This window comes from Camelina sativa, chromosome 5 (genome assembly GCF_000633955.1).
Source record: "Camelina sativa cultivar DH55 chromosome 5, Cs, whole genome shotgun sequence".
NCBI classification, from domain to species: Eukaryota; Viridiplantae; Streptophyta; class Magnoliopsida; order Brassicales; family Brassicaceae; genus Camelina; species Camelina sativa.
Genome location: NC_025689.1, coordinates 234,283 through 258,334, shown reverse-complemented (window position 1 = coordinate 258,334; position 24,052 = coordinate 234,283). Strand labels below are relative to the sequence as shown.

The 24,052-nt window shown below is 38.4% G+C and overlaps 9 protein-coding genes across 11 annotated transcripts in view; 5 read left to right on the top strand and 4 right to left on the bottom strand.

Moving 5' to 3' along the window:
* Window positions 1,629–3,727, top strand: LOC104784540 (blue-light photoreceptor PHR2). The gene is made up of 4 exons (XM_010509571.2): window positions 1,629–2,673; window positions 2,938–3,173; window positions 3,255–3,320; window positions 3,407–3,727. The coding sequence occupies exons 1-4, from the start codon at window positions 1,708–1,710 to the stop codon at window positions 3,486–3,488; spliced, it is 1,350 nt and encodes a 449-aa protein (XP_010507873.1). The 5' UTR covers window positions 1,629–1,707; the 3' UTR covers window positions 3,489–3,727.
* LOC104784538 (magnesium/proton exchanger-like) lies at window positions 3,884–7,065 on the bottom strand. Of its 2 annotated transcripts, none has more exons than XM_010509570.2 (9): window positions 6,930–7,065; window positions 6,013–6,468; window positions 5,751–5,926; window positions 5,545–5,663; window positions 5,287–5,453; window positions 5,036–5,133; window positions 4,699–4,915; window positions 4,483–4,612; window positions 3,884–4,412 (listed from the first exon to the last, which is right to left on the bottom strand). In XM_010509570.2, the coding sequence occupies exons 2-9, from the start codon at window positions 6,401–6,403 to the stop codon at window positions 4,115–4,117; spliced, it is 1,596 nt and encodes a 531-aa protein (XP_010507872.1). In that variant the 5' UTR covers window positions 6,404–6,468; window positions 6,930–7,065; the 3' UTR covers window positions 3,884–4,114. The 2 variants fall into 2 exon arrangements, with proteins under 2 accessions (XP_010507872.1, XP_010507871.1); XM_010509569.2 differs by having other exon boundaries at window positions 5,036–5,151; window positions 6,930–7,064.
* On the top strand, window positions 8,125–9,816 carry LOC104784537 (60S ribosomal protein L7a-1-like). Its single transcript, XM_010509568.2, has 6 exons — window positions 8,125–8,234; window positions 8,416–8,457; window positions 8,536–8,737; window positions 8,922–9,220; window positions 9,300–9,392; window positions 9,500–9,816. The coding sequence occupies exons 1-6, from the start codon at window positions 8,232–8,234 to the stop codon at window positions 9,629–9,631; spliced, it is 771 nt and encodes a 256-aa protein (XP_010507870.1). The 5' UTR covers window positions 8,125–8,231; the 3' UTR covers window positions 9,632–9,816.
* LOC104784536 (SWI/SNF complex subunit SWI3A-like) lies at window positions 10,099–12,505 on the top strand. Its single transcript, XM_010509567.2, has 7 exons — window positions 10,099–10,262; window positions 10,418–10,938; window positions 11,020–11,454; window positions 11,602–11,741; window positions 11,826–11,875; window positions 11,966–12,111; window positions 12,246–12,505. The coding sequence occupies exons 1-7, from the start codon at window positions 10,205–10,207 to the stop codon at window positions 12,420–12,422; spliced, it is 1,527 nt and encodes a 508-aa protein (XP_010507869.1). The 5' UTR covers window positions 10,099–10,204; the 3' UTR covers window positions 12,423–12,505.
* Window positions 12,530–15,350, top strand: LOC104784535 (caffeoylshikimate esterase-like). Its single transcript, XM_010509566.2, has 8 exons — window positions 12,530–12,928; window positions 13,053–13,146; window positions 13,248–13,280; window positions 13,944–14,090; window positions 14,193–14,323; window positions 14,421–14,558; window positions 14,651–14,749; window positions 14,834–15,350. The coding sequence occupies exons 1-8, from the start codon at window positions 12,866–12,868 to the stop codon at window positions 15,221–15,223; spliced, it is 1,095 nt and encodes a 364-aa protein (XP_010507868.1). The 5' UTR covers window positions 12,530–12,865; the 3' UTR covers window positions 15,224–15,350.
* LOC104784534 (small nuclear ribonucleoprotein Sm D2-like) lies at window positions 15,460–16,878 on the top strand. 2 transcript variants are annotated; one of them, XM_010509564.2, is made up of 5 exons: window positions 15,460–15,617; window positions 15,724–15,748; window positions 16,098–16,175; window positions 16,391–16,495; window positions 16,586–16,878. In XM_010509564.2, the coding sequence occupies exons 1-5, from the start codon at window positions 15,613–15,615 to the stop codon at window positions 16,700–16,702; spliced, it is 330 nt and encodes a 109-aa protein (XP_010507866.1). In that variant the 5' UTR covers window positions 15,460–15,612; the 3' UTR covers window positions 16,703–16,878. The 2 variants fall into 2 exon arrangements, with proteins under 2 accessions (XP_010507866.1, XP_010507867.1); XM_010509565.2 differs by having other exon boundaries at window positions 15,461–15,617; window positions 16,101–16,175.
* Window positions 16,955–19,714, bottom strand: LOC104784533 (UDP-glucuronic acid decarboxylase 4). Its single transcript, XM_010509563.2, has 5 exons — window positions 18,755–19,714; window positions 18,285–18,448; window positions 18,099–18,173; window positions 17,443–17,535; window positions 16,955–17,347 (listed from the first exon to the last, which is right to left on the bottom strand). The coding sequence occupies exons 1-5, from the start codon at window positions 19,509–19,511 to the stop codon at window positions 17,120–17,122; spliced, it is 1,317 nt and encodes a 438-aa protein (XP_010507865.1). The 5' UTR covers window positions 19,512–19,714; the 3' UTR covers window positions 16,955–17,119.
* On the bottom strand, window positions 21,973–22,962 carry LOC104784532 (21 kDa protein-like). The gene has a single exon (XM_010509561.2). The coding sequence runs from the start codon at window positions 22,751–22,753 to the stop codon at window positions 22,139–22,141; it is 615 nt and encodes a 204-aa protein (XP_010507863.1). The 5' UTR covers window positions 22,754–22,962; the 3' UTR covers window positions 21,973–22,138.
* Window positions 23,611–24,052, bottom strand: part of LOC104788718 (DExH-box ATP-dependent RNA helicase DExH8) — a 6,094-nt gene continuing 5,652 nt past the window's right edge. The window contains exons 14-15 of the mRNA XM_019245153.1: window positions 23,731–23,786; window positions 23,611–23,639 (exon numbers count right to left, since the gene is read on the bottom strand). Of these exons, the coding sequence (XP_019100698.1) occupies window positions 23,611–23,639; window positions 23,731–23,786 (85 nt within the window). The remainder of the gene's footprint in view (window positions 23,640–23,730; window positions 23,787–24,052) is intronic.

The window sequence follows — 24,052 nt, the reverse complement described above, 5'->3', positions numbered from 1 at the left end:
GAGATAAAATGTAGTATTATAAATTAATATTTGAACTTGAAGAGTTTGGTATACGCCCGTAACTCAATTCTAAATCCTTCCGAAACCAAAGAATACGGATCCTATATTTTTTACATGTCCTAGAGTAGATGCTAATAAGATATTGCTTGTCAACGCGTGACCGGCTACATATAGGATCCTAGCGAGAACACAAAATGGTATACATTGGTACACCTAGATAAGATTATGTAGAGTTAGTGAAATTTAGGACAGACAGCAAAAAAAATTATGGAATTAAAAGCTTTTAGAACTTAATTTTTCGCAGTAGCAAGTTATTAGACAAGGTATTGTTTGGCCCTAGCTTCTTTTAGCTCTCTTCATTCTCTGAGATCACTTTTCAACTTCAACCCTTCTTTTGCGTGAGATGCCATCATGGCATGGCATGGTTCTTTTGCCTTACGTAAAACACACTCACGCCAACACATACACAATACATATATACGTATGTGCGTGCGTGTGAGAGTCTTCCATTAATGCGATCGTTGGGCCTATATATACAAGCCTTTCCATAACCAAAGCTCTCATACTACAAAAGCTCAAACATACTTGGAAATGCGGGTGAGAATCTCCACGTTGGAGAAGCAGGGCACGTGCAAACCAACAAAGACGAAATCCGTCTCATGTGCTTTGCACGTACTCCCCTTCTCCAACATGAGCTCCTCACCCAATGATGTTATTTGCTCCTTCAAACCTTGCTGATAATTCTACGAACTCTAGTGTTTTTTGGTTGTTCATTAACTAGCTATTCTTTGTATGTGTGATAATTCGACGGTTGATTGAAACTTTATATTCTCATATATACTAAGGTTGATCGGTCTATGTGACAGTGTGAGTTTGTGATTGTTTTTGGAATTCGACTCCTTTGGTTATATATATATATGCCGAGTAGATGCATGAAGATCACATCAGGCCAAGTGATTGGTAATCCTTAACTAACGTATTCTGCAATTTATTTCTTGGAGTTTCGAAGTTGTTAGTCTCATAAATCATGTTAGGAGGTGTAGGTGGGTGTCTATGAAACGAAAAGGATTCAAGCTCTATCTTCCCCCACACTGTGCTCTTTGGGTTGCATCAAGAGAGTGTTTTTGAACTTGTCGATGTATACACGACTTCACTGCATGAAACGGGGTTATTCGTTTGAAATTAATGACCTACAAAGTAACACAATTGTGAAGCTAGATTTGATGGTTTTTGCAGCAGCACATGTGACGCATTAACATTGAGAGAGGTTCATAAACCAGGAAGAAATGAATACATGTCGAGTCCCATGATCTGTATTCTGTAAGATGGAAATAATCTACTACTCTACTGCATGCTCTTTTACTTATTTTGAAGATCATAAAACTGCTACCTACTTGAACTTGAGTTGTGCATAATAATCATATACTACTAATTTTTACATAATTTTTCAATGAGAATTATTGGACTAAAAGACTATTTAAATACTCCTATTATATGGTTTTTCTTTGGAGTTATGTTTATTTTTCTTTTTCTTATTTTTTTTTGGGGTTAAATATGTAAATTTATGGACCGAAAATAAAATTAAAAAAAAAAAAAAACAAACAAAATTGAGTGTTACAAAATGGAAGAAAATCGAAGGAGAGCTTATCATATCAAACCCCCTCAAATTCATCTTCACTGACTCTTCCCACAGACAAACAGAGAGAAATGGATTGGAAGAAGAAGAAGAATGTTGAAGCAAACCCAGTTGAAGTAGAAGAAGAAGAAGATAACCCAATCGCCATTACTATCCCTTCTTCTCTACCAATCGCGTCTCTTTCTCTAGTCACCTTCTTCCCCACATCAACTCAGTTCCTCAGATTGTTTTCTCATCATCCAAACAAGGTTAAGATCCCTACTCAGGCCTCTTCCCTCACCCATCTCTCTCTTTCTTCTTCTTCTGTCTCTCCTCTTCCCACAAGATTCTCTTTCAAATCCACCATCTCCGCTAACCCTCTCCACTCCCCTCTCTCAATCACCCCTCGTCGTCCCGTCGATCCTTCCTCCGCCGCCGCTCTCCGTCGTTCTTCTCTCGTCTGGTTCCGCAACGACCTCCGCGTCCACGACAACGAAGCTCTCAACTCCGCTAATGACGAGTGCGTCTCCGTTTTGCCAGTCTACTGCTTCGACCCTAGAGACTACGGGAAGTCATCTTCTGGATTCGACAAGACGGGGCCTTTCCGAGCTCAGTTTCTGATTGAGTCTGTCTCAGAGCTCCGTAAGAGTCTCCAAGCGAGAGGCTCCAATCTCCTTGTCCGCGTCGGGAAGCCTGAATCTGTTTTGGTCGAATTGGCCAAGGAGATTGGAGCTGATGCGGTTTATGCTCACAGGGAAGTCTCTCACGACGAGGTTAAAGCGGAAGGCAAGATTGAGACGGCCATGAAGGAGGAAGGCGTTGAAGTTAAATACTTCTGGGGAAGCACTCTCTATCATTTGGATGATTTGCCTTTCAAAATTGAAGATTTGCCATCTAATTACGGAGCTTTCAAGGATAAAGTCCAGAAATTGGAGATTAGGAAGACTATTGCTGCTCTTGATCAATTCAAAAGCTTGCCTTCTCGAGGAGACGTTGAGCTTGGTGACATTCCTTCTCTTTTGGATCTTGGCATTAGCCCCACAGCTCGAACGAGCCAGGTTTTTGTTGTCTTCATCTCTTCTTAGCTTAGCTTTGATTCATTGCCTAGACAGGTTTAGTTTGTTTAGAGAAAAGGTGGATACTTGTTGGGTTTGTCAAAGGTTCGTAATTTAGCCAATTGGTTCCAGTTGTTTAAGAGACAGACTCATATGGATAAATACTATAAAGTGTAAACAGTGTTTGAAGGTCCATGAATTGTTTATAGGATCAATGAACGTTTCTCTTTGGGTCCAGTATGTTGCTCTTACACCTTTTCTTACCAGGAAGGGAAGCCAACAATGGTTGGAGGAGAGACAGAGGCGTTGACTAGGCTAAAGAGCTTTGCAGCAGAGTGTCAGGCTCGGTTGAGCAAGGGAAACCAGAAAGGAGGTAACAACAGTGTCTTTGGTGCAAACTTCTCTTGCAAGATTTCACCTTGGTTAGCCATGGGAAGCATCTCTCCTCGTTCCATGTTCGATGAGCTTAAGAAAACAATCTCTGCATCCACCACAACTCCAAGGTAATGTCTCAGAAACCATATAGGATCCGATATAGTAAAGATATGTGTCTAATTACCCATTCTTTGAAATGATTTTCTCAGGAACGGATCGGGAGATACAGGACTCAACTGGTTAATGTATGAGTTGTTATGGAGGGATTTCTTTAGGTGAGCTCTTGCTTTCTTAACTTGTCCCCAAGTAGAATTTGTCATTTGTCTGAATCTCTCTTTGATGTATTTCAAACTTGGAACAGGTTTATAACCAAGAAATACAGCTCATTGAAGACGCAGGTCGAGGCTGGTCCGGCTACAGCCTGTACCGGCGCCTTTGCTTAAACCTACTTCTCAGGTGATTGGAAAAGTAGATCCCATCTGGTTTTTGCCCTACTCTTTGTATCCGTGTATTTACATGCTATCTGGGACAGGACTTAACTGCTCTCTTTTGAGACTGAGTATGGAGAATGAATTAGCAACCCCTTTTTTTTATTATTTTTTTGGTTCAATCAAGTTGTTGTTTCCTTTGTTCTAAACATTTCATATACTCATTCCATAAAAAGTCTCTATGATTTGTGATACTAGAACGAAGCTAAAAGAATTAAAGACTTCAATGTATCACTGTAAATACTTAGGGAATCGGCTAAGCTTTTGTTTGAACTTTAGATAAAGTTTGCTTCTTCACTGACTACAAATTGGTAACACCGCAAATAAATAAACAAAAAACTGCAGAATAAGATGAAGCCTCCAAAACCATGTTCAATATGCTTTAATATTTGTCCTACCAAAAAAAAATATGCTTTAATATTTGTAACACATATTTAGCCAACTGCCTTTTGAACTTTGACATATTATATAAAACCCCTTATAAAGGATAACACAAAACAGAGACTGTGTCATATTGTAAGGCTTTGTTTCTGCTACTCAAGGGTTTGTTTTTTTTCTCTTTTGTTGTTTCTTCTATAATTCTATATGACGCCTGAAACTTTCAAAGAAGAAAGAACAACGAAGACGACCCAAAGCATCATGAAATAAGCAGAAGTAAGCCAAGCCCATAGCCTTGGACCTCCAAGCTCAGCTCCTATGATCAACCTTCTCAACACAAGCACCACAATACATCCCACTGATGTCGCAAAGAATATCAGCAGCGAAAAGCTTAGTCCTTTCGCGTTTTCTATGTATAAAGGCTCCTTGTAAGCAAAGTAGTTGTAGACTGTGTTTATCAGCCACGGAACTCCAATCCCCACATAAATGTTCACCGAGTTACTGCAGAAATTATCACCAAAAAGATCATGAAAAGATCTTGATTGTTTAAAAGGAGTTTCGAGATTTTTACCTGCAGGTGATGTTTGCAATGGCTGAATCTGCGGTTAGTTGTCGCTCTGCAGCGATTTTACTTGCTACTAAGTCTGGCCATGAAGTTCCACCTGCTAGTGCTGTGAATGCTATCACATATGGGTTTATTCCTGCAAGATGAGAAGAGTTTCAAAGGTTCTAGCGCTAAAATGTTGCATCTCTTAATCAAGATTTTAAAACTGGTGTGTGTGTGTACCAGTGACACAGCTTATAAGGTCGGTAAGTCTTGTGACGACAAAAGCTACTCCACTGATGAAGAGTAGAGAGCAGATGAAAGCAACCCAACCGTGAGCAATGTTGCAAGGAGGCACAAATGCAAAAAGAAGTTTCCAAGGGGCAAGGAGTAATTGCCAAAAGGATTTCGCGATTCGAAGATAAATGCTATCCACTTTCTTTGATTCTGATGTCTCCAACTGTTTGATTAAGAAGGGGAAGAGAGCCAAGTTAAATAATATGTGTTGTCAATGATCAAAAAGACCAAAATAGGATATAGAAGAATCTACAAAAACACTTGGTACATAGAAGATTTTTACCGTGATTGCATCCACAAATTGATGTTTCCACAAGTTGAAAACAGTAGAATTCTTCGCCTTACCCTTCTTAGTAGCAGAATCGGGTGGAGTATCTGCCACTGTATGATAGGTGATCCCTGCAAAAGTGTTCGTTACAGGGAAAATCTGATTTATAACAATACCAGAGACAATTATGCGAGTCACACGGATTTGGAAATTACGAAAAAAACTGGTCTTTATCAATAGGAAGACAACCTACACATACTTAGTACCTGTATCATTGTTAGCTGAATGAATTGAGAAGATATCAACAATGTTTCTGTTTCCAGATTCAACAGCTTCTTGAGCGGCATCCGAATACACATCATGAACATCATTGTCATCTTTGGATTGATCAATCTCCTCTGGAACCCACTCCTCTGGCCTATCGCCTCTTGACCTTAAGATATCAAATACAAACACAAAGGTTCAATCTTTAGTAGAATTCTGTTTTGCAGAAACTTATGTTATTGTCTGGAGAAGAAACCCACATTGGTAACGACAAGTAAGGCCATCGTTTGTCTTGGGCGTACGCGTGAACTAGAAGTAATCCGTATTGCAATACTGTCAATAATGCCTCCCAAAGTGTAATGACATTTGGTGACCACACCTGTGAGACGTAAAAAGAAACAAAGATTTAGACCTCATCACTGAAATATCAACAGAATTCTATTTAGACCGCTTATTGCAGTGTTACCTCGAGGATTATGTATAGCCAGATGTAAGCCCAAAAAGACCAAACCAGCTCGACTAGCCAAACGCCTAAGTCAGATATCTTTTTCAGTTCTCCAGCTTTTGGCACCACGACACAAACAGCGTGGATGGGGAAAAGATCAAATGCAGCTGAGCCGACAAGTGTCCCAGGACCAAGACCTATATGACAAAAACATGATATAATAACTAAACGAAATTTGAAGTAAAAAAACAGGGAAGGAAGAAGATAGAGCTAAGAACAAGACCTCCAGCATAACGCTCCCCAATATTGCGTATCGCATCGATGGTAGCCAAAGAAATCTGAGGAAAGCTAGTTCCAAACGCCAACAAACTGATGTCTGCAATAGTAAAGTTCCAAACTTTCTTGTAGGTGATGACTTGAGCTTTAGTAATGGGATCAGTTGTAACCACTTTACGTGAATGTTTCACAACATTCTCCATAGACTTGAAAAAGCGTGCAGTAATGGCAGACAAACCGATGAAGCAGTAGGCAAGAGCAAGAAAATACAAAACACCCCTCGAACCATCTGACAAAGTATTTTCTCCGGGGAAAATAAAATAGTTTTCACATCTTACATGCCCAATAACCTTAGAAGATTCTTGCAACTCCTGAGTTAGATTAAGAATAGAGGCCATTTGCACCTCTCTCCTTCCCTGATAAGTCAACTGAATTCACTTGTTCTCTCAGTGGAGAAAAGAATCTGGTACACCAAAAAAAAAAAAGAAGGTTAAGGAATCTGATGTATCGGACTAGTACTACTACTAGTAGTAACAGGAGAAAGGCGAAACAAACGGAACATGCAATATAGATTTGGTTCTTTCCACAGAATCCGTAACACGAACCAAGAAAACACTGCAAAGGATCCGCATGGCATCATTCATCCGAAATTTAATCTATAGACAAAAACTAATAACAATTGCATGTTCCACCACAGTAATCAAAACCAGATCAAAGGAACAGCAAAAAAGATTAGAAATTTCATCATGGGTTCTGTTAAACAAGAGTTGGGTTCTTTTCAAAAAAAAATTCGAAAGCCAAAAACCCTAATTTCTCGAACAAATCTCAGGTAAAAATAGTTATTAAAAACAAAAAAAAAAACAGAGCATGAGAGGGGGGAATAATCTGTGTGAAGAGTGAGGCACGTGATCAATGCGGACGTACCGGAGGATGTCTCGGTGACCGGCATTCACAAAACCGCCGATCAGGGGAGAGAGGAGGGGGAGCTGATTGGAATCGGTCAAGCTGCGTTGGATATTGCGGTGGAGACTTGTGAGCCATTTATATTTTTGGTGACAAATCACAAAACACATCTAAATCAATCTCCTAATCTCTGCATGACAACTTCTTCAATTATTTGTTGAATCTAACCATGATTTCAATCTTTTTACATTGACTGACACGTGTTCTTTTCTAATTGGAGGATTTGTGTTGACTAACAACTTGGGACTTACTTTTTTTTTTTTTTTTAATTTGATGAGGTTTAAAGACCCGAATTGCAAACATCTTTTATATTCGTTTTAGACCCCTAACGTTTTTTTTTTGTTAATCTCATCATATCATCATCAACTTTATAAAAGTTACAATAAGCATTTGTTGCTTTTACATAGTATCAAACTTGACCAAAACCTAGTGAGTTTGAGTTTAGTAGATAATATAAACATGATCTGACGTGAGTCATTTGTTTGTGTTCTGTTCTCAAGTACAATTGTCTAAATATATAGTATTTTATATACAAACTCAGAAATATTGATTGAGATATTTTTTTTGAGCTACTACTTTTTTGCTTGGTTTTCAATTAACCCATTTAGATCATGTTGACATTGACATCAAACTACCAATTACTATTTCTTTATCACGTGTAATTCGTGTAATAAAGTGTAAACTGTAAACTAGTAAGTCGAAACTTTGTGTTTGTTCTCTCGTTCTCGTTATGTTATCCAAGAGACGTCATAAAGTCGTAAATAACCAAAAATATGTATGATTATAACATGGGTGAATTGGATTAAAATTGCTAAGCTAAACTATAATGGGAATGGTCAAGACAAATTTGATAATAAACTCCCCATACGTCATAGATTTTTACCAGGAAGTCAAGACTTTTTAATTGTGTGACGAAAACAATTTCATCCAAAAGTACAAATGTATCTCTTATAGATGAAAAAAAACAAATTATAGTGGTACATCAGTGGGTAATCAGAACCGGTGGTTTAATTAAAGAAACCGGTGGTTTACGTAACTCGATCGTAACAAAAGAAAGAAAAGAGAGAGTGAGGGGTATATTTGTAATTTGGATTAATGAAGAGAAAAAAAAACGGAGAAGCCCTATTATTTGAGCGATCCCCGTGGGTGTAGTATATAAAAAGGCAAAACCCTAGTTTTAGCGATACTCTCTCTTCTTCGACTCAGCCGTCCCTTTTTGCAGAGAGATAACCCCATTTGGGAGCTTCGGAGGAACGACTCACAATGGTACATCTCCCCCCTCTTTACTTTGATTTTTTGGATCTAGATGTTTGTTTTGCATGTTGGAATTAGAACTTTTGCTGGACGCCTAGGATCTAGGCTTTGTTTGATTTATGGTACTAGATAGATTAGCTAATGAACTCTTCTCTACTAAGAGTTTTCTTATGTTCATTTTGGTACTAATTAGGCCCCTAAAAGAGGAGTTAAGGTAGCTGCCAAGAAGAAGACGGTATGTATGNTTTGCTTTTCTATCTTATTATACTTCTAAGGTTTTTCTTGCTCAAGTTTGTGTTATAATGTATCGCAGGAGAAAGTTACTAACCCTCTATTTGAGAGGAGGCCGAAGCAATTTGGTATTGGTGGAGCTTTGCCTCCTAAGAAGGATCTCACCCGCTACATCAAATGGCCCAAATCTATCCGTCTTCAAAGGCAGAAGAGGATCCTTAAGCAGAGGTTGAAGGTCCCACCAGCTCTTAACCAATTCACCAAGACTCTTGACAAGAATCTTGGTATGTCTTCTTCAAACACTAGTCATTGTTTTGGACTTGCTGCTGTTAGTTTATCTGTTATTGAAACATTTGCCAGTTTTGTATATTTTCTGGTAACTTTATTGAGACGACTTTGGTATGTTTATGTATGTCTCTCTCTCTTAATTCAGTGCCTGACTATTTTCTGTATTGATGATGATTGCAGCCACCAACCTCTTCAAGGTCCTTCTTAAGTATAGGCCAGAAGACAAAGCTGCCAAGAAAGAGCGTCTTCTCAAGAAAGCTCAAGCTGAAGCTGAGGGAAAGCCTTCCGAGTCTAAGAAGCCCATTGTTGTTAAATATGGCCTCAACCATGTGACCTACCTCATTGAGCAGAACAAGGCTCAACTTGTTGTCATTGCTCATGATGTCGACCCCATTGAGTTGGTTGTCTGGTTGCCTGCTCTTTGCAGGAAGATGGAAGTCCCATACTGCATTGTCAAGGGCAAATCTCGTCTTGGAGCGGTATGTGTTGTTGTTGTGTCTCTCTGATGTGTTAGCATGGAGAGTTTTATCTTAATTTCTCTGTCTCTTTACTTTCCAGGTTGTCCACCAAAAGACTGCTGCTTGCTTGTGTTTGACCACCGTCAAGAACGAGGACAAGCTTGAGTTCAGCAAAATCCTTGAGGCTATCAAGGTAATAGTTTCTTGCCACTAAAATAGAATAGAAATGGAGAATTTTTGTTTATACTCTTGTGGAATTTAACACATGGTTCTGTCTTTTTTTTTTTTTGGTCTATATAGGCTAACTTCAACGACAAGTTCGAGGAGTACAGGAAGAAATGGGGAGGAGGCATAATGGGATCCAAGTCTCAGGCAAAGACCAAGGCCAAGGAAAGAGTGCTTGCAAAGGAGGCAGCACAAAGGATGACTTAAGAGGATTGCTTTGTGTGTGTGTGGTGTCTTTTTTGGCTCGGATTCGTAAAACTTAATAGAGCTTTTTTGTTTAGCCGTCTCTTGAAATACTCTCTTTTTAGCTGAACTCTTGTTTTTTTTTTATCAATGTTGGCACTCTCAGTTTCACTGTTTTCTAAGATGCTGGATCCCTTTTCTTTTTGTCTGTCAACAACCAATTGAAATCTTTCTGCAAAGTAGAAACTACTTGTATTCGTAACTTTTTTCTTTAGTGGTTGGAATCATTAAACAAAACAGTGAGATTTAAACGAAATTATAAGACGTATGAGACCAAAAATGTAACCGAAAGCAAGAGTGTTTAACAAATTAAAAGATGACAGCATGTGGGCCGTTAATGGGTAAAGAGAAAACAAATGGGCTGATATAAAATTAGGCCCTGTTTAAATTGAATTAAATCATATATTTGACCCAGGTTCCCATTTTTTTTTTGTTTCTTTGGTCACATCAACGAATTTGGTCGAGTAGGATAATAGATTCATCTGAGTGCGTGTGTTTGTGATTTGGAGGGAATCGGAGAGTGAGAGGGTAACGGGCATGGAAGCCATTGATTCAAGCGCAGAGCTCGAGCTCTACACCATCCCTGCTCAATCCAGTATGTCTTCTCTCTTTCTCCCCCACCCATATATGCCTTTCAACTCTCTCTTTATAGTTTTCTAGGGTTTCTTCTACTGTTTCCGTATTGCGAAGAATTTTTCCTCTGCTTTTCTAGGGTTTGATTTGGGGATCTGTTTTGATTACCTCATATAGGTTGGTTCTTATGGGATGATATACACGAAATCGAAAGACGCGAATTTGAGGAGTTCTTCAGTGAGAGCTCAATCAATAGAACCCCTAAAGTTTACAAGGAGTACAGAGATTTCATCATCAATAAGTTTAGAGAGGACACTTCGAGGAGGCTCACCTTCACCAGCATCCGCAAGTTTCTCGTCGGCGATGTCAATTTGCTTCAAAAAGTGTTTCTCTTCCTCGACAGGTGGGGTTTGATCAATTTCTCACCTTCCCTTAACGATAATGATACTTTGTCGTCGGTGGATAATGCTAAAATTGAACAAGGGACTCCTGCTGGTATTCGAGTTACCGCAACCCCTAATTCTTTGAGGCCTATTACCGCACCGCCCCTGGTTGAGCAAAGAACTGTGAGTGGCGTCAAACTACCACCACTTACCTCTTATTCAGATGTTTTCACCGATTTGAAGAAGCCGGATGATGTGTTGCTTTGTGGGCATTGTGGACAACGTTGTGATTCTGCTTTCTATCAACATAATAAGGTATCTTGTTTGTTCTTCTCTCTGGTCTGTTTCTGTTTTTCTTTTTTGTTAGTTTGTTTCCTGACATAGTGATGTTGGCAGAGTATTATCAACATATGCGAAAAGTGTTTCAAGAATGGCAACTATGGGGGGGAGAACAACGCTGCAGATGACTTTAAGTTGGTTGGGGATTCAGCTGCAGCTGTGTGGACCGAGGAAGAAACCCTCCTCTTGCTAGAATCTGTGCTGAAACATGGGGATGATTGGGAACTCATTGCACAAAGTGTTTCTACAAAGACCAGACTAGATTGCATTTCAAAACTCATTGAACTCCCCTTTGGAGAGTGTCTGATGGGTTCTACTTCTGGAAGGCTCAGTTCAGCTGTCCCCACCGACGATGAAGACACAGAACAGGTGAAAACTGATGGTCAAGAACATGAGGAAACAGAGACGAGGGAAGAAAATGAAGATGGGCCTCCAGCAAAAAGGAAACGTGTTGCACTGATATCAGACAGTGATAGTTCACTTATGAAACAGGTGAATGTTTTGTTAAAAAAGGTGCCTTGTGTTCATTATTTTCCAAATGAGTGTAACATTCGGATCCCTCCTCTCTTCTTTTAACTCTTCTAGCAAAGAGTACCCTTTCAACTCTAGTTAATAACATCTTTACACATTGAACAACAGGTCGCGACCATGGCAAGTAAAGTTGGTCCATCTGTCGCAACTGCTGCTGCAAAAGCTGCAATTGCAGCTCTTTGTGATGAAGCCTCATGTCCAAAAGAGATTTTTGACACCGGTGATTACACGGATTCCACTGTTGACAGGTTCGATGTTTGTAACCCTTCAATTTGCTTATGGCTTGGCTTCTCATGTCGTTGTGGAGGCTAATTTCAAAACTTTGCTCACAGAGCCGATGGAGACAAAGATACGGATATGGAGGAACAGAAAGAAGAGAAAGGTAACTTGTGTTGTGATACAATGTACATCCCTGGTGTAGAATGAGAGCTCAAGATGACTTTAAGATTTGTTATCTTGGTTATATTTGCAGACGAGCCTCAGGGTCTACCTGTAGCTCTAAGGATAAGAGCGTCTGTGGCAACAGCTCTAGGAGCTGCAGCTGCTCAGGCGAAAATACTGGCTGATCAAGAAGAAAGAGAAATGGAAGATTTAGCTGCGACTGTAATAGACCAACAGGTTGGTTTCGACACTAAAAACCTTGGTGTCTCCTGCACTCTTTTTGGGTTTCAACATTAAAACATTTTGTCTAGTCCACTCTGTTTGTGTCTTGACCCGGGATATTTTGCTTATTGTATAAAATATAAATTCAGCTGAAGAAAGTGCAGAGCAAGTTGAAGTTTCTGGACCAGTTGGAATTAATAATGGATGCGGAAGAGGAAGTGATAGAGGGTGGAAAGGAAACAATCCTCCAAGAGAGGATTAGCGTTTTGCAATGCGCGTTTCGTAGTGGTGTCACCAAACGTTGGGATCATACGTACGTGAAATGATCTTCTTTTCTCCTTTTTTTTTGTGCAACTCTTCTAGATTTGTTTTCTCCGTATGTATGAAAAATGGTGTTGTTTTGTTGACTTTTGTCCANGTGTTGACTTTTGTCGATTATATGAAGTAGTATCATCATCTCTTATTTATTAAAGGGATTTGCCAAAATATATAGATAGAGAGAGAGAGAGGCTTTATATTGACTTTATGAGAGTAGGTTACATACATCATTTGTCGATTTGTCTCGCCAAATTGATGATGGGTCTCTAACTCATACGCTCACAGTGACGTCAATTAAACAAATAATGAGTAAACGTTTTTTTAGCTTTTTTTTTTTTTCATTCAATTAAAGAAGAAAAAATAGTGTCACTCTCGGATCTCTTTATAAATTGGTGACACCGCCCTCAAAATCCCCCAACCTTCGTTGTCTCTCTCTCTCTCTCAAATCTCAATGTCGCTCCAGTCATGTCAATCGCAGAGAAACGTGAAGTCGTCAGAATTCCATTACCACGAGGTTCTCTCTCTTTCTTTTTCTCGGTTCCTCACAGATTCACTCTCAGTAGTAGTAGTTTAACAACATGAGAGCGTGATAGATACATGAATGCAATATATATGTATAATTCTGTTGGATGAGACAGGAATACATAAGAAATGCGAGAGGTGTTGAGTTGTTCGCTTGTAGATGGATCCCTTCATCTTCTTCTCCCAAAGCTCTCGTTTTCCTCTGCCATGGTATATATTTTTTCAAGTATTTCCTACTTATTCGAGCCACCTTTCATTACAGATTTTTCATTTAATCCCGTGGGATCTTTTTTTTTGTTGTTTTTGTGCAGGTTACGGTATGGAGTGTAGCGACTTCATGAAAGGTATTTATTTCCCTTCTTCTTCCTTCCAATATTATTATGTCTGATACACACGCATACGTACACGCTTAATCACATCAAACCAGTCTCCATTTTCTTAGCAAGCTTCTATTAGTTCTCTGAGAGAGGTTACGCAAATGACGTGTGTATAAACTGTTGCAAATCTTCAATTTATGTTTGGGATTTGATGAAAAAAAATAAAATCATTTGTTTATCACTGCAAATATATTTTACTATTATTTACATTTGATGGTATATTATAGACATATGGAGTGTATTGATTAGTAGCAGATCATGATAAATCTTCATCTTAAATTCAGTGTGGACCTTAGAACTATTCAACATTTATGTCTGTATAGTAATACTTCTTAAATGCCTCTTGAACTGCAAAGACATGTAGAGTGTTAGGACCGGGTAGGTCAACAAGTCTTACTTTTTTAGATTGGTTGGTTGGTTTGGTTGGAGAGGGACCGTAGACAATTTAATTTGAATTTATATCTTTTTTTAGTGGGGGGTCTCTCCTCGGTAAGCGTGTGTGTAAATTCATCTCTATCAAATTAAATTACCTTCTGTCTAATGAATGGCTTGGTGGTTGAGAAAATTTATTCTATCAGCTGAGGTCTGATCTCAAACTAAAATGAATAGTACATGTTTTTTTGTTTCTAGAATGCGGAATCAGACTGGCTTCAGCCGGATACGCTGTTTTCGGTTTGGACTATGAAGGTCATGGCAGGTCCATGGGATCTCGCTGCTACATCAAGAAGTTTGAGAACGTTGTCAATGATTGCTACGACTACTACACCTCTATTTGTGGTATAAACATTCACACACTGTATACACATAACTATAAGACTAGAAGAAGAGATTTTATCTATCAACCCCAAGTTATGACTGTTTACACTCTATATGCGTCAGCGCAAGAGGAGTACATGGAGAAAGGCAGATTCTTGTATGGAGAATCCATGGGAGGTGCAGTCACCCTATTGCTTCACAAAAAAGATCCTTCGTTTTGGAACGGCGCCATTCTTGTTGCTCCAATGTGTAAGGTAATAAAAACCCGCAACTTTGTTAGATTGTAAAGAGTCTCAGGGAGAGAAAAATATTGAAAGGGAGATGTATAATTGTTTATGTATGAATATGCAGATATCCGAAAAGGTGAAGCCACACCCGGTGGTGATTAGTGTGTTAACTAGAGTTGAAGAAATCATACCGAAATGGAAAATAGTTCCAACAAAAAACGTGATCGACGCTGCTTTCAAGGACCTGGTCAAGCGAGAAGAGGTCTGTTGTATTATAGTATATATGTGGAGCTGTAACCATCTAAAAATCAGTTGTTTGTTCTATACATAGTTTGGTGTGTGTGAAAAATGCAGGTAAGGAACAACAAGCTGATATATCAAGAAAAGCCGAGGCTTAAAACAGCACTTGAGATGCTCAGGACAAGCATGAACCTGGAAGACACTCTCCACGAGGTTCATGTCGATCTCTTCATTACATATCTAAATTCTTGATCCCATGATTATTAATCAAGACAAGATGTGATTGGACTTTTGCAGATAACGATGCCTTTCTTTGTATTACACGGAGAAGCAGATACAGTGACGGATCCAGAGATAAGCAAAGCATTGTACGAGAAAGCTAGCACAAGGGACAAGACACTCAAGTTGTATCCAGGGATGTGGCACGCTCTCACGTCAGGTGAGCCTGACTGTAACGTTGACCTCGTTTTTGCTGACATCATCACATGGCTCGATCTTCGAACCGCTGACCCAGACTCTCTCACTGTCACTCCTATACGAGTGACTACCACCACGACTACGAGCATCCAGAGGGTTCCGGTTAAAGGAGTTAGTAACAACACTCGATGGAGGCTTAAACGTCCCTACTTGAATCTCCTTTGTGGTTTGAACCGCCGTGCCCGTCTGGTTAAAATTAGCAAGGAATAAAAAACAAGAAATTTGTGTAAAAGAAAAGAGTGAGATATGATCATTTCGTACGATGGTTTATTATGTCTATCACTATCACATACATTAAAAGGTTTGCAATAAAAACATTTGTGTGTGTGTTTTGGTATTTCCTTGGTGAAAAAGCTTATAATAATATAAAAAGCCCATAAATAGAAAAGGCCCAACAAGATGAAAAGGCCTCTAACTTAATAATATTGTACCGCCGGCCCGACAAGTAGTTTCGAGTTTCGAGTTCTTCTTCCTGATTGAGAGAGAGAGATCTGTGGGAAACGAAAGCGAGATTCTAAGCAGGTGAAAGCAAAAACCCTAATTTCTTCGATCTCCCTCCTAGTGTGGTTTTGGTCGAGAAGAAGTCGCGGTAAAACAATATGAGGTATCTTTCTCTCTGTCTCGCTGGTTCTAAGCATCGTCTCCGTTTTTTTTCTTTTCTTTTTAATGGAACTGAATTTGACACTGCGTTTTCTCTTGATTCGTCGCAGTAAGCCAATGGAGGAGGATACCAATGTAAGCTTTCTTCTCGATACTGCTTTTTATCGATTATCAATAAGCTTCGGCTCGCTGTCATAAACCCTAAATTCATCTACTGTTTCCCTATTCCCGCAATCGCCTTACTCGTTAGTGCTTGAGTTCTTGCTAAACCCGTGTCACTATAGATTGAGTTTATTTTTGTTCCGCTCAGCGATTTAGTTGGTGTTTAGTGTAGAGAATTGTTTGTTTGTTTGTTTGTTTTCATCTCTTATTTCGATTTGTTACTGTTATAATTTACATCGTCTTACCTGGTGGTACTCTTAGGGTTTGTTGTATTATCTCCTCATATGTATGTTACTCCTAGTCATAATGCTTGATTACTTAGCAGGGCAAGACCGAGGAAGAGGAGTTCAACACTGGGCCACTCTCTGTTCTTATGATGAGCGTGAAGAACAACACTCAGGTATATTATTATATTAGAGATCTCTAGGAGGAGAGGGGTATTGAGAGCTTCTGCTTCATTAGACACATGTATAGATAGTGTTGTACTAAGTGGTTAGATGTTTTTGAACTTCTTTTAGTAACAACACCTTGTTTATAAGCCAGATGTTAGACAATAAATGTGTATGAGGAGTGGTTGAAATGGGAGCTTCTTAACGAGCTCGAGTTTATGTTCAGGTGTTGATCAATTGCCGTAACAACAGGAAACTTCTTGGGCGAGTGAGGGCATTTGACAGACATTGCAACATGGTTCTTGAAAATGTCCGAGAGATGTGGACTGAGGTAAACAAATTCTCTCTTGAAATCACTTTTGTCTATTTTTTGAAACAAACTTGTGTGCGTGCCTCTCAATTGAACCTCGTTTTTGTTTAGGTTCCGAAAACTGGAAAAGGCAAGAAGAAGGCACTTCCGGTCAACAGAGATCGTTTTATAAGCAAGATGTTTCTACGTGGAGATTCAGTCATTATCGTCCTTAGGAATCCAAAGTGAGCAAAAAGAGAGAGAGAGAGATGGAGAGAGACTTAAGAGGCATGTATGTTACTTTGTTTGTGCTGAAAGTGATAAATTCTTGTAGGTAGTAGTAGTATCTTTAAGTTCAAACACTTATGAGTCTCTTTTTCGTTTATGTCCAACTTGACAAGATCTTTTAAGAGGTTTGTCCCGAATTCTCATTTGTGGTCAGTTTACCTGTTCGCATGTCCAAAGCACCAGATGACCAGACTAAAGTAATATAGCATTATATAAAAAAAAAAAAAAGAATAAAGTTTAACATTGGTGTGAGGTCCAATCTCCACTACATTGCCGCGAATGGCAAAATGGAAATCAAAATTAAAAACAAAAAACAAAACGAAAAGAAACGAGGCTCTCCTCTCCCGTCTGTCTTCTAGAGGCAAAGCGGGCTACAAATTACTCTGTTGATGATGAGGTGGTGGAAGAATCCTGCTTTTGGTCGCCAAAGACACGTTGACGGAAATCTTTGACCATAAGTGGGAGTCCTTGGCGTAGAGCCACCTTTGGTTCCCAACCAAGAAGCTCTTTGGCCTTTGTGATGTCTGGTTTTCTCTTGTGTGGGTCGTCCTCTGTGTTTGGTCTAAACTCTATCTTTGCGTTCGGGTCAATGGTCTCTTGAACCACCTGTACATCACCAATTCGCTCATTAGGGTCAGATGCCTTTACTTTAGGAAATCATATCATATATTATATATGTCTAAGAAGAGAAAAGGGTGAACCTTAGCGAGCTCGAGCATGGTAAATTCACCAGGGTTACCAAGGTTGAATGGACCGACATGTTCTCCCTCCATCAGCCTCATCAGACCCTCCACCTATAATTTTCACATTCAAGCTCATCAGTAGACAAAAAAGAATAAACAACAATGCAAGGTAATGGAGAGACAAAAAGAAAGGACAATGTGATAATGGTATCAGAGAGATCTGTTTTTGGTCCCATGGTATTGATTGAAACCCATCCATCCCTAGAGTTGATGTGACATTGTATACAACTTAAGCCTTTTTACTGTGGCCTCAGGTAATTATTCATTTTCATCTCAAGTTAGTGAATCTCGGTCACAAATCAATAATATCCGCCAAATTGTAGATAACAAAATATGCAAGTGGTTTTGACTTCACTATCGAAACTCCAAAGATCATTTTCTCTACCACTTATTGTATGTACCGACTATATATCTTTGAACATTATCAGGATAGACTGTTTTACCATGCCAAAACTGAAGTATACCCCACGAAAGTAACAATTGAATAACAAAAAGATGATGTTATCTTGGCAAAATTTGAAGCAGTAGTAGGGTCTACATGTTTGAATTGAACTTTTCCATGCTTTTATCTAATCATCATTAAGTTTAAGAGGGAAAAGTAAAAGGAGTTTTACCAGATCAGAGACAAACTGGAAACTCCTTGTCTGCTTACCGTCACCATAAACAGTCAATGGCTCTTTTCTTAAGGCCTACACAATCATCATTACTTAATTAATTAACTACTAAAATCATTGATTGATTCGTTTTATTTAAGCTTTACCAAATAATTAAAAAAAAAAAAAAAAAAGAAACCAACGGACCTGGGCAACAAAGTTGCTAACCACACGACCGTCATCGATACACATCCTTGGGCCATAAGTATTGAAGATACGGGCAATCCTAACCTCAACATTAGCACCTCTGTGGTAATCCATGGTCAAAGTCTCCGCCGTACGTTTCCCTTCGTCGTAACAACTCCGAACACCTGTTCCCAATTTGCCATCATCACAATTCACACACACATTTTGAAAAAGAGAGGACTACAAACGTCAATACAAAAAAAATTAGGTGGATGGAAATGTTCCATGCGGATAGGGACACACGTTTCAGAGCCGTACGATATAACGGAGCCCACTAGTTTACTGTTCAAAATTGGTTTTGAACAGATCTGACCGGAGCAGAAGAGCGTATATAATAATATCTGCTAACGTGCGCTTTATAACACACAGACAAAATGAAATTAAATAAAATAAAATAAAAAAGAGAGAGCCGATGAAGAAGAGAATAATACCGATGGGATTAACGTTGCCCCAGTAAGTCTCAACCTGAGGATGCTGAAGAGGATCTCCGTAGACCTCACTGGTACTGGTGAGTAAGAATCTAGCACCAACTCGCTTGGCTAGACCCAACATGTTGAGCGTACCGACGACATTAGTCTTAATAGTCTTGACCGGATTGAATTTGTAATGGACAGGTGAGGCAGGGCACGCCAGATGATAGATCTGATCAACCTCAAGGAGGATCGGCTCTACGACGTCGTGACGGATAAGCTCGAAATTGGGGTTACTGAAATGGTGCATCACGTTCTCTTTCCTCCCTGTGAAGAAATTGTCAACGACGATCACGTTATCTCCTCTTGCGATTAACCGGTCAACCAGGTGAGACCCGACGAAACCGGCTCCACCGGTTACTACGACTCTTAGCACTTTGCGTTTTAGACCTAGAGGGATTTTGCCACCCGCCAATCCGATCCGGCTCGTGTACTCGATTGTTGGCTGATACGATCGCATTCCGTATCCGGCGAGAGGATCGGCGTTTTCGTAAGGGATGGGTTGGATTGGGGATGATGATGATTTGGAGAAGAGTGTGAAGGCTAACGTGGCGATTGCGATGCCGACGAGAACGAAGACGAGTCTCTGTTCTCGGAGCATGTAACGGATCGGACGAATCGCTACGAACCACGGCTTAATCGGTCTTGGATAGTAAGACTCCGCTTCTTCTCGTTGTTCAATCTCCTCGTGACGCCGGTTTGTCAGCTCTGACGCCATCTTCTTCTTCTTCTTTCTTCTTCTTTCCTCGATTGAAATCAAATCAGGAATCAGCGTTCGGGTAAAGAGATCGAAGGAGAGAGAGATAAATAAGATCAGAGAGGAGAGAAGTGATCGGAGAGTGTTTCCGAGTCGAACTCGCCGGAGACTGAGTCTACCTTTTTTTTATTTTAGACGGGAGAGAGTGTTTGAGGGGATATTTCTGTATTTAAGTAGAAAGAGATGTTTTAGTAAATTAGCCCTCCTTCTTCACAGTTAATTACGGCTAAATGCCCCTTCCCTTGGCTTCTTTTTTTTTTAACCTTTTTCTTCTCTCTCTCTCTCTTTAAGGCGTTTTATTTTCAGATTTGAAAAGTAAACAAACGGATTCTTCCAAAAAACGGACACTGATTTAATTCTCTTTTCTTTGACCAATTACAGTTTTCTTTTTCCTTTAAAAACAAATAATTGTTGTCTTTTATTACACAAACTTTAATGATTTGTTTCAAAATCAATGAATTTAATTAAATAACTTTTGATTTTTTTTTTTTAAAATTTTGGCAACTACTCACATTATTCTTTGCATTTGTTTTTCTTATATATATCTAGATTTTTTGGCACAAATTAATTACTACTACTCCATATACTATACTACTAATTTTTTGTATTCATTGTCATTAAAAACAAATGAATTAAGTTGTCTTTAAATTTATGAATTGGAAACTGTAGACAATACTAACACATAGTAAGAAAATATGCAACGAGATATTATTATTATTATTTAAGTCTATGAATTAGTATTATAGTCTTATAGAGTTAATAATAATAAAGCAGTAGTATGGTTTAAGAAAGTCAATAAGCGCCTAATTTGTCTCACGCAAAGCTAAATTTGATGACAACTTTGAGTGATTTCAACGTTCTTTTATTTAGTATTTATTTTCTTTCTTAATTTTTTTTGTTTGCCACCATTAGTTATACTATTATTCACCTAACATAAGCAATATACACATTTAACATTTATGAAATATTCTCGTACTAAAACGTTTACTGAATAATGTAACGGCAAATGCTACAATAACAGGAGTAAATAAAAGAATAATGTTGTGTTTTGGTATTAAAGAGAACATAATTTCCATTTATTTATGAGTAATATATATAGTCTAATACTCCGCTAAACCCTTTTTCAAAAAAAAAGACGAATTTATAGTTCCATAATTCTTAGTATAATTTACTTTAAGATTGTTTAAAGTTAGTAAACGCAAAAGAAGGGAGAAAAGTGAGACAGGAAAAAACAACAAAGGAAATGACAAAAGTGACCACGGCGACGACGAGAGAGAGAGAGGAGGAGGGTCGCACGCACGTCAGGGAAAGGGGGGGCACTAAACTACTTGGTCATGAAGCAACGTTGAGTCAGGTAACGCCACATGTACATCTATTATTTCCCACGTTTTCTGCACTCTCCATTTTCGATCGAGCCAAACAACGCTTACTTCTAGATATTATTATTAGTATTTTTTTCCTTTAGTTTAGTTTTTGTTATCTGAATAAACTCTTTACTAGTACTAGTAGTTATTATTAGAGTATGTGCAATGTACGTCTTAATTATTATTCTTGAATACGCTTTCATTGAACTCACTTGCTTACAATTGCATCCCCTAATAAGTTAAGAATCCCAACAAACTAGCTAGTATTAATTATAGTACACTACAGTACTATTTTTTTTGTCACACGACTCACGTACATTTCTACTGCAATCATTACCCAACACACATACTGTATATGTAATCATCATTTAGAAAAACATCCGATAATCATCAATTTCTAATTCAGTACATTATACGAAGGAGACAACTACGTACGTCATGAACTTGCCGGTTTTAGTGTGTTTTGTCCTTTCTCTCGTTTCTAAAAAAATAAAAAATAACATTATTTTCATAACCATCTCGGGCTTTAATTGTATGGTTGATAAGATAATTTGATAAATTTGTTCGAGGCATCTTGGGCTAAATGTAGGCCTACGTATATAAACTATCAAAACCCGTTAATTTTACATTTGGGCTTATATAAGCCCATATTGATTAACGTTAGACAGTAGAGTTTTTATTCGCCTCAATAATTGAAATTTTTTGTGATGTTCACATTCTTATTCTATTACAATAGTAGTAGTAGTATTCCTCAAATTTATTGAACACTGCTAAAATAAAAATTTCCAAATGCTATTTCTCAATGATTTTTATAAAAGGGAAAAAAAACAAATGTAATGAATATATATACATTCGTATCCTTACAATTATTTATTGTGGTTGTGGAATGAAGAAAATAAACTTGTGCAATAAATAAATAACAAAGCATTAAATATAATGTTCCTGAATATAAACTTGTCACCAAACTTAGGGACTGACAACAACAACAACAACAACAAAAATTAGTTCGATACAATTTTTTAGAAAAAAAAGAAGAAGAAGAGACATTTGCAGAAGAGTAATAAATAATATAAACCGAGGCCAAATGGAAATTCAATTAACTTTTATGAAATCATAAATTCATGATAATTTGTGTGGATCATATTAATTATATATATATAATCACAATATGTTTGTATGATTTGTTGTATAAAGTTCTAATGAAGTAATAAATAGAGGAGTAGATTACAAGCCATCGTAAGAAAGCTTGTTGAGGAGAGCGAGCGCGTTGCTGCATAATTGCATACACTTGGTAGCCTTCCTCCTAACCATCCTGACCGTCCATGATCTGCTCGACGTCTCTTCAAACCCATCGAGACACGTGTCATCATCCGTGAGCGCTGCGCTCAGCCACGTTGCGAGATCGCTCATCTGCCGCTGAAACTCGTCGGCGTTCAGTGTCCGGAGAACGGCGAGTGACTTGTACAGATTGTCCAGTGAGTCCACGAAAAGCTCACGGCAGTCCGACAGCGCGATCCTCTCGCGTTCGTCCGCCGCTGAACCCTTCGTTTTGAGCAGGATTCTCAAGATCCGTTTCGTGTCAGTTATCGTCACCGCCACGCTAGCTCGCGTCCACTTGCTCGTCTTGTTTCTCGCCACGACTGCAAACGGCCATAGCGTTCGGACGCAGAGCTGCTGGTACTGCGTTACGCTGCACGCGTTTCTTACGTATGTGCTGTACCGCGTTACGCTGTCCTCTGTGTTGTTCCTAGTACCGGAGGCTAACGACGGATTTGGGCTTACTGCAATAACAAGAAGAAGAATAAGAAGAAGAGTAAACGTGATAGATGAAGAAGTCATCTTCTTAAATTTTCGATCCAAACGCTACTTTTTATGAAATTGGGACGATGTTTTAGTAGATACAGAGGGAGAGATGGAGAGATCTTATATATACACACGAAGACTAAGGAGCCTATGTCTATGTGAGTAACATTTAACCTTTTTAAAATTAGGACGTGAAAATTAAGTTTATGAGTAGTAGTAGTAGTATATCAGGCGGTTCGTTCTCTTGTAGTAATCATTACAAGCGGTTAAGCGTTATATCGATGGTATGTTTATTTAATTAGCCATCTATGCTATTGCTATGGTGTTTGTTTTGAATTCTGTTTTTTTCTTTCTTTTACTATTTTTAGTAAAGGTGTAACTACCACTACCTCCTAAAAAACTAGATACATGCATGTGTAACAAAATTATTTATGGGAGTATAAATTTTAATACTGTTTCGTAAAACAATAAGAGGACCCTAGCATGAATAGTTGTTATTTTCTAAACTGTGATGATTGAATATACGAGGTGCTAACCAAAAGAGGGTTGCCGAGGAAGCAAGATAAATAAATGTGAGAAGCAATAATGAAAGTTAAAAAAAAAAAAAAAAAAAAAGAGAGTATCTAAAGTCACTTGGAGTTGGTAATTCTTTAAGCTTAATTTTGATCCCTTAATCATTTAATGTTTATGAATTTGATTATTGTTTTTCTTTAAGCAAGAGGAAAATTTACAAGATACTATTATTGGAACGTGGAGACGTGGATTTCATTTTTTACAATAATAGCGTACCTGGTGGGTCTAAATCATTTCATTCAATACCCAAGAAAAAAGGACCGGTTACAATATCATTATCTTAACCGGTTGATTCACATTTATTATGATGTGTGTTTGCATTAAAAACGAATGAGGCCAGTGATGNAACCTTCAAAAACAAAAAAATGCTCAGAAAAACATGAATGGAGTAGATAAATAAACAATGAAAGAGTTGATGCAACAAGACTTTTCATTTTTACCTGTAAGAGTGAGAATCTGACGNGGACCTAACCACATTTTTTTACGTGCGTTACTACTGGTATAAAAAACATCATCAGGGTTAGTTATGAGTCTGGTTCAAATAAGCCAATATGACATCAGATAGAAATAGAATAGTAGAGATCGTTAATTAGTACCTATCACAAGAATTGAAAGGTCTAAACATGGTTATGGCCATTCACATCATCGCGTTCGTGATGAGACTCTAGAGGAGATCTAGGATATAAAAAAGGCGATTAAAACCTATGATGACTATATAGACAGAGACCAAAGGTATAGTTTTTTTTTTTTTTTTTTTTTTTT

What these genes read in the sequence shown, in the direction of transcription:
- LOC104784540 (XM_010509571.2), top strand. Translation starts at nt 1,708, where the DNA reads ATGGATTGGAAGAAGAAGAAGAATGTTGAAGCAAACCCAGTTGAAGTA. An exon ending in GCATCCACCACAACTCCAAG is followed by an intron (nt 3,174 to 3,254) that starts GTAATGTCTCAG and finishes TGATTTTCTCAG; the next exon opens with GAACGGATCGGGAGATACAG. An exon ending in TTATGGAGGGATTTCTTTAG is followed by an intron (nt 3,321 to 3,406) that starts GTGAGCTCTTGC and finishes AACTTGGAACAG; the next exon opens with GTTTATAACCAAGAAATACA.
- LOC104784538 (XM_010509569.2), bottom strand. Translation starts at nt 6,403, where the DNA reads ATGGCCTCTATTCTTAATCTAACTCAGGAGTTGCAAGAATCTTCTAAG. An exon ending in CCTTATAAGCTGTGTCACTG is followed by an intron (nt 4,613 to 4,698) that starts GTACACACACAC and finishes CTCATCTTGCAG; the next exon opens with GAATAAACCCATATGTGATA. An exon ending in ATTGCAAACATCACCTGCAG is followed by an intron (nt 4,413 to 4,482) that starts GTAAAAATCTCG and finishes TAATTTCTGCAG; the next exon opens with TAACTCGGTGAACATTTATG.
- LOC104784537 (XM_010509568.2), top strand. An exon ending in GACTCTTGACAAGAATCTTG is followed by an intron (nt 8,738 to 8,921) that starts GTATGTCTTCTT and finishes TGATGATTGCAG; the next exon opens with CCACCAACCTCTTCAAGGTC. An exon ending in AAATCCTTGAGGCTATCAAG is followed by an intron (nt 9,393 to 9,499) that starts GTAATAGTTTCT and finishes TGGTCTATATAG; the next exon opens with GCTAACTTCAACGACAAGTT.
- LOC104784536 (XM_010509567.2), top strand. Translation starts at nt 10,205, where the DNA reads ATGGAAGCCATTGATTCAAGCGCAGAGCTCGAGCTCTACACCATCCCT. An exon ending in ACGGATTCCACTGTTGACAG is followed by an intron (nt 11,742 to 11,825) that starts GTTCGATGTTTG and finishes CTTTGCTCACAG; the next exon opens with AGCCGATGGAGACAAAGATA. An exon ending in CGACTGTAATAGACCAACAG is followed by an intron (nt 12,112 to 12,245) that starts GTTGGTTTCGAC and finishes ATATAAATTCAG; the next exon opens with CTGAAGAAAGTGCAGAGCAA.
- LOC104784535 (XM_010509566.2), top strand. Translation starts at nt 12,866, where the DNA reads ATGTCGCTCCAGTCATGTCAATCGCAGAGAAACGTGAAGTCGTCAGAA. An exon ending in CAGAATTCCATTACCACGAG is followed by an intron (nt 12,929 to 13,052) that starts GTTCTCTCTCTT and finishes TGGATGAGACAG; the next exon opens with GAATACATAAGAAATGCGAG. An exon ending in TTGTTGCTCCAATGTGTAAG is followed by an intron (nt 14,324 to 14,420) that starts GTAATAAAAACC and finishes ATGAATATGCAG; the next exon opens with ATATCCGAAAAGGTGAAGCC.
- LOC104784534 (XM_010509564.2), top strand. An exon ending in GCGTGAAGAACAACACTCAG is followed by an intron (nt 16,176 to 16,390) that starts GTATATTATTAT and finishes GTTTATGTTCAG; the next exon opens with GTGTTGATCAATTGCCGTAA. An exon ending in TCCGAGAGATGTGGACTGAG is followed by an intron (nt 16,496 to 16,585) that starts GTAAACAAATTC and finishes GTTTTTGTTTAG; the next exon opens with GTTCCGAAAACTGGAAAAGG.
- LOC104784533 (XM_010509563.2), bottom strand. Translation starts at nt 19,511, where the DNA reads ATGGCGTCAGAGCTGACAAACCGGCGTCACGAGGAGATTGAACAACGA. An exon ending in TCCAGTTTGTCTCTGATCTG is followed by an intron (nt 17,536 to 18,098) that starts GTAAAACTCCTT and finishes TGAAAATTATAG; the next exon opens with GTGGAGGGTCTGATGAGGCT. An exon ending in CCATGCTCGAGCTCGCTAAG is followed by an intron (nt 17,348 to 17,442) that starts GTTCACCCTTTT and finishes GGTGATGTACAG; the next exon opens with GTGGTTCAAGAGACCATTGA.
- LOC104784532 (XM_010509561.2), bottom strand. Translation starts at nt 22,753, where the DNA reads ATGACTTCTTCATCTATCACGTTTACTCTTCTTCTTATTCTTCTTCTT.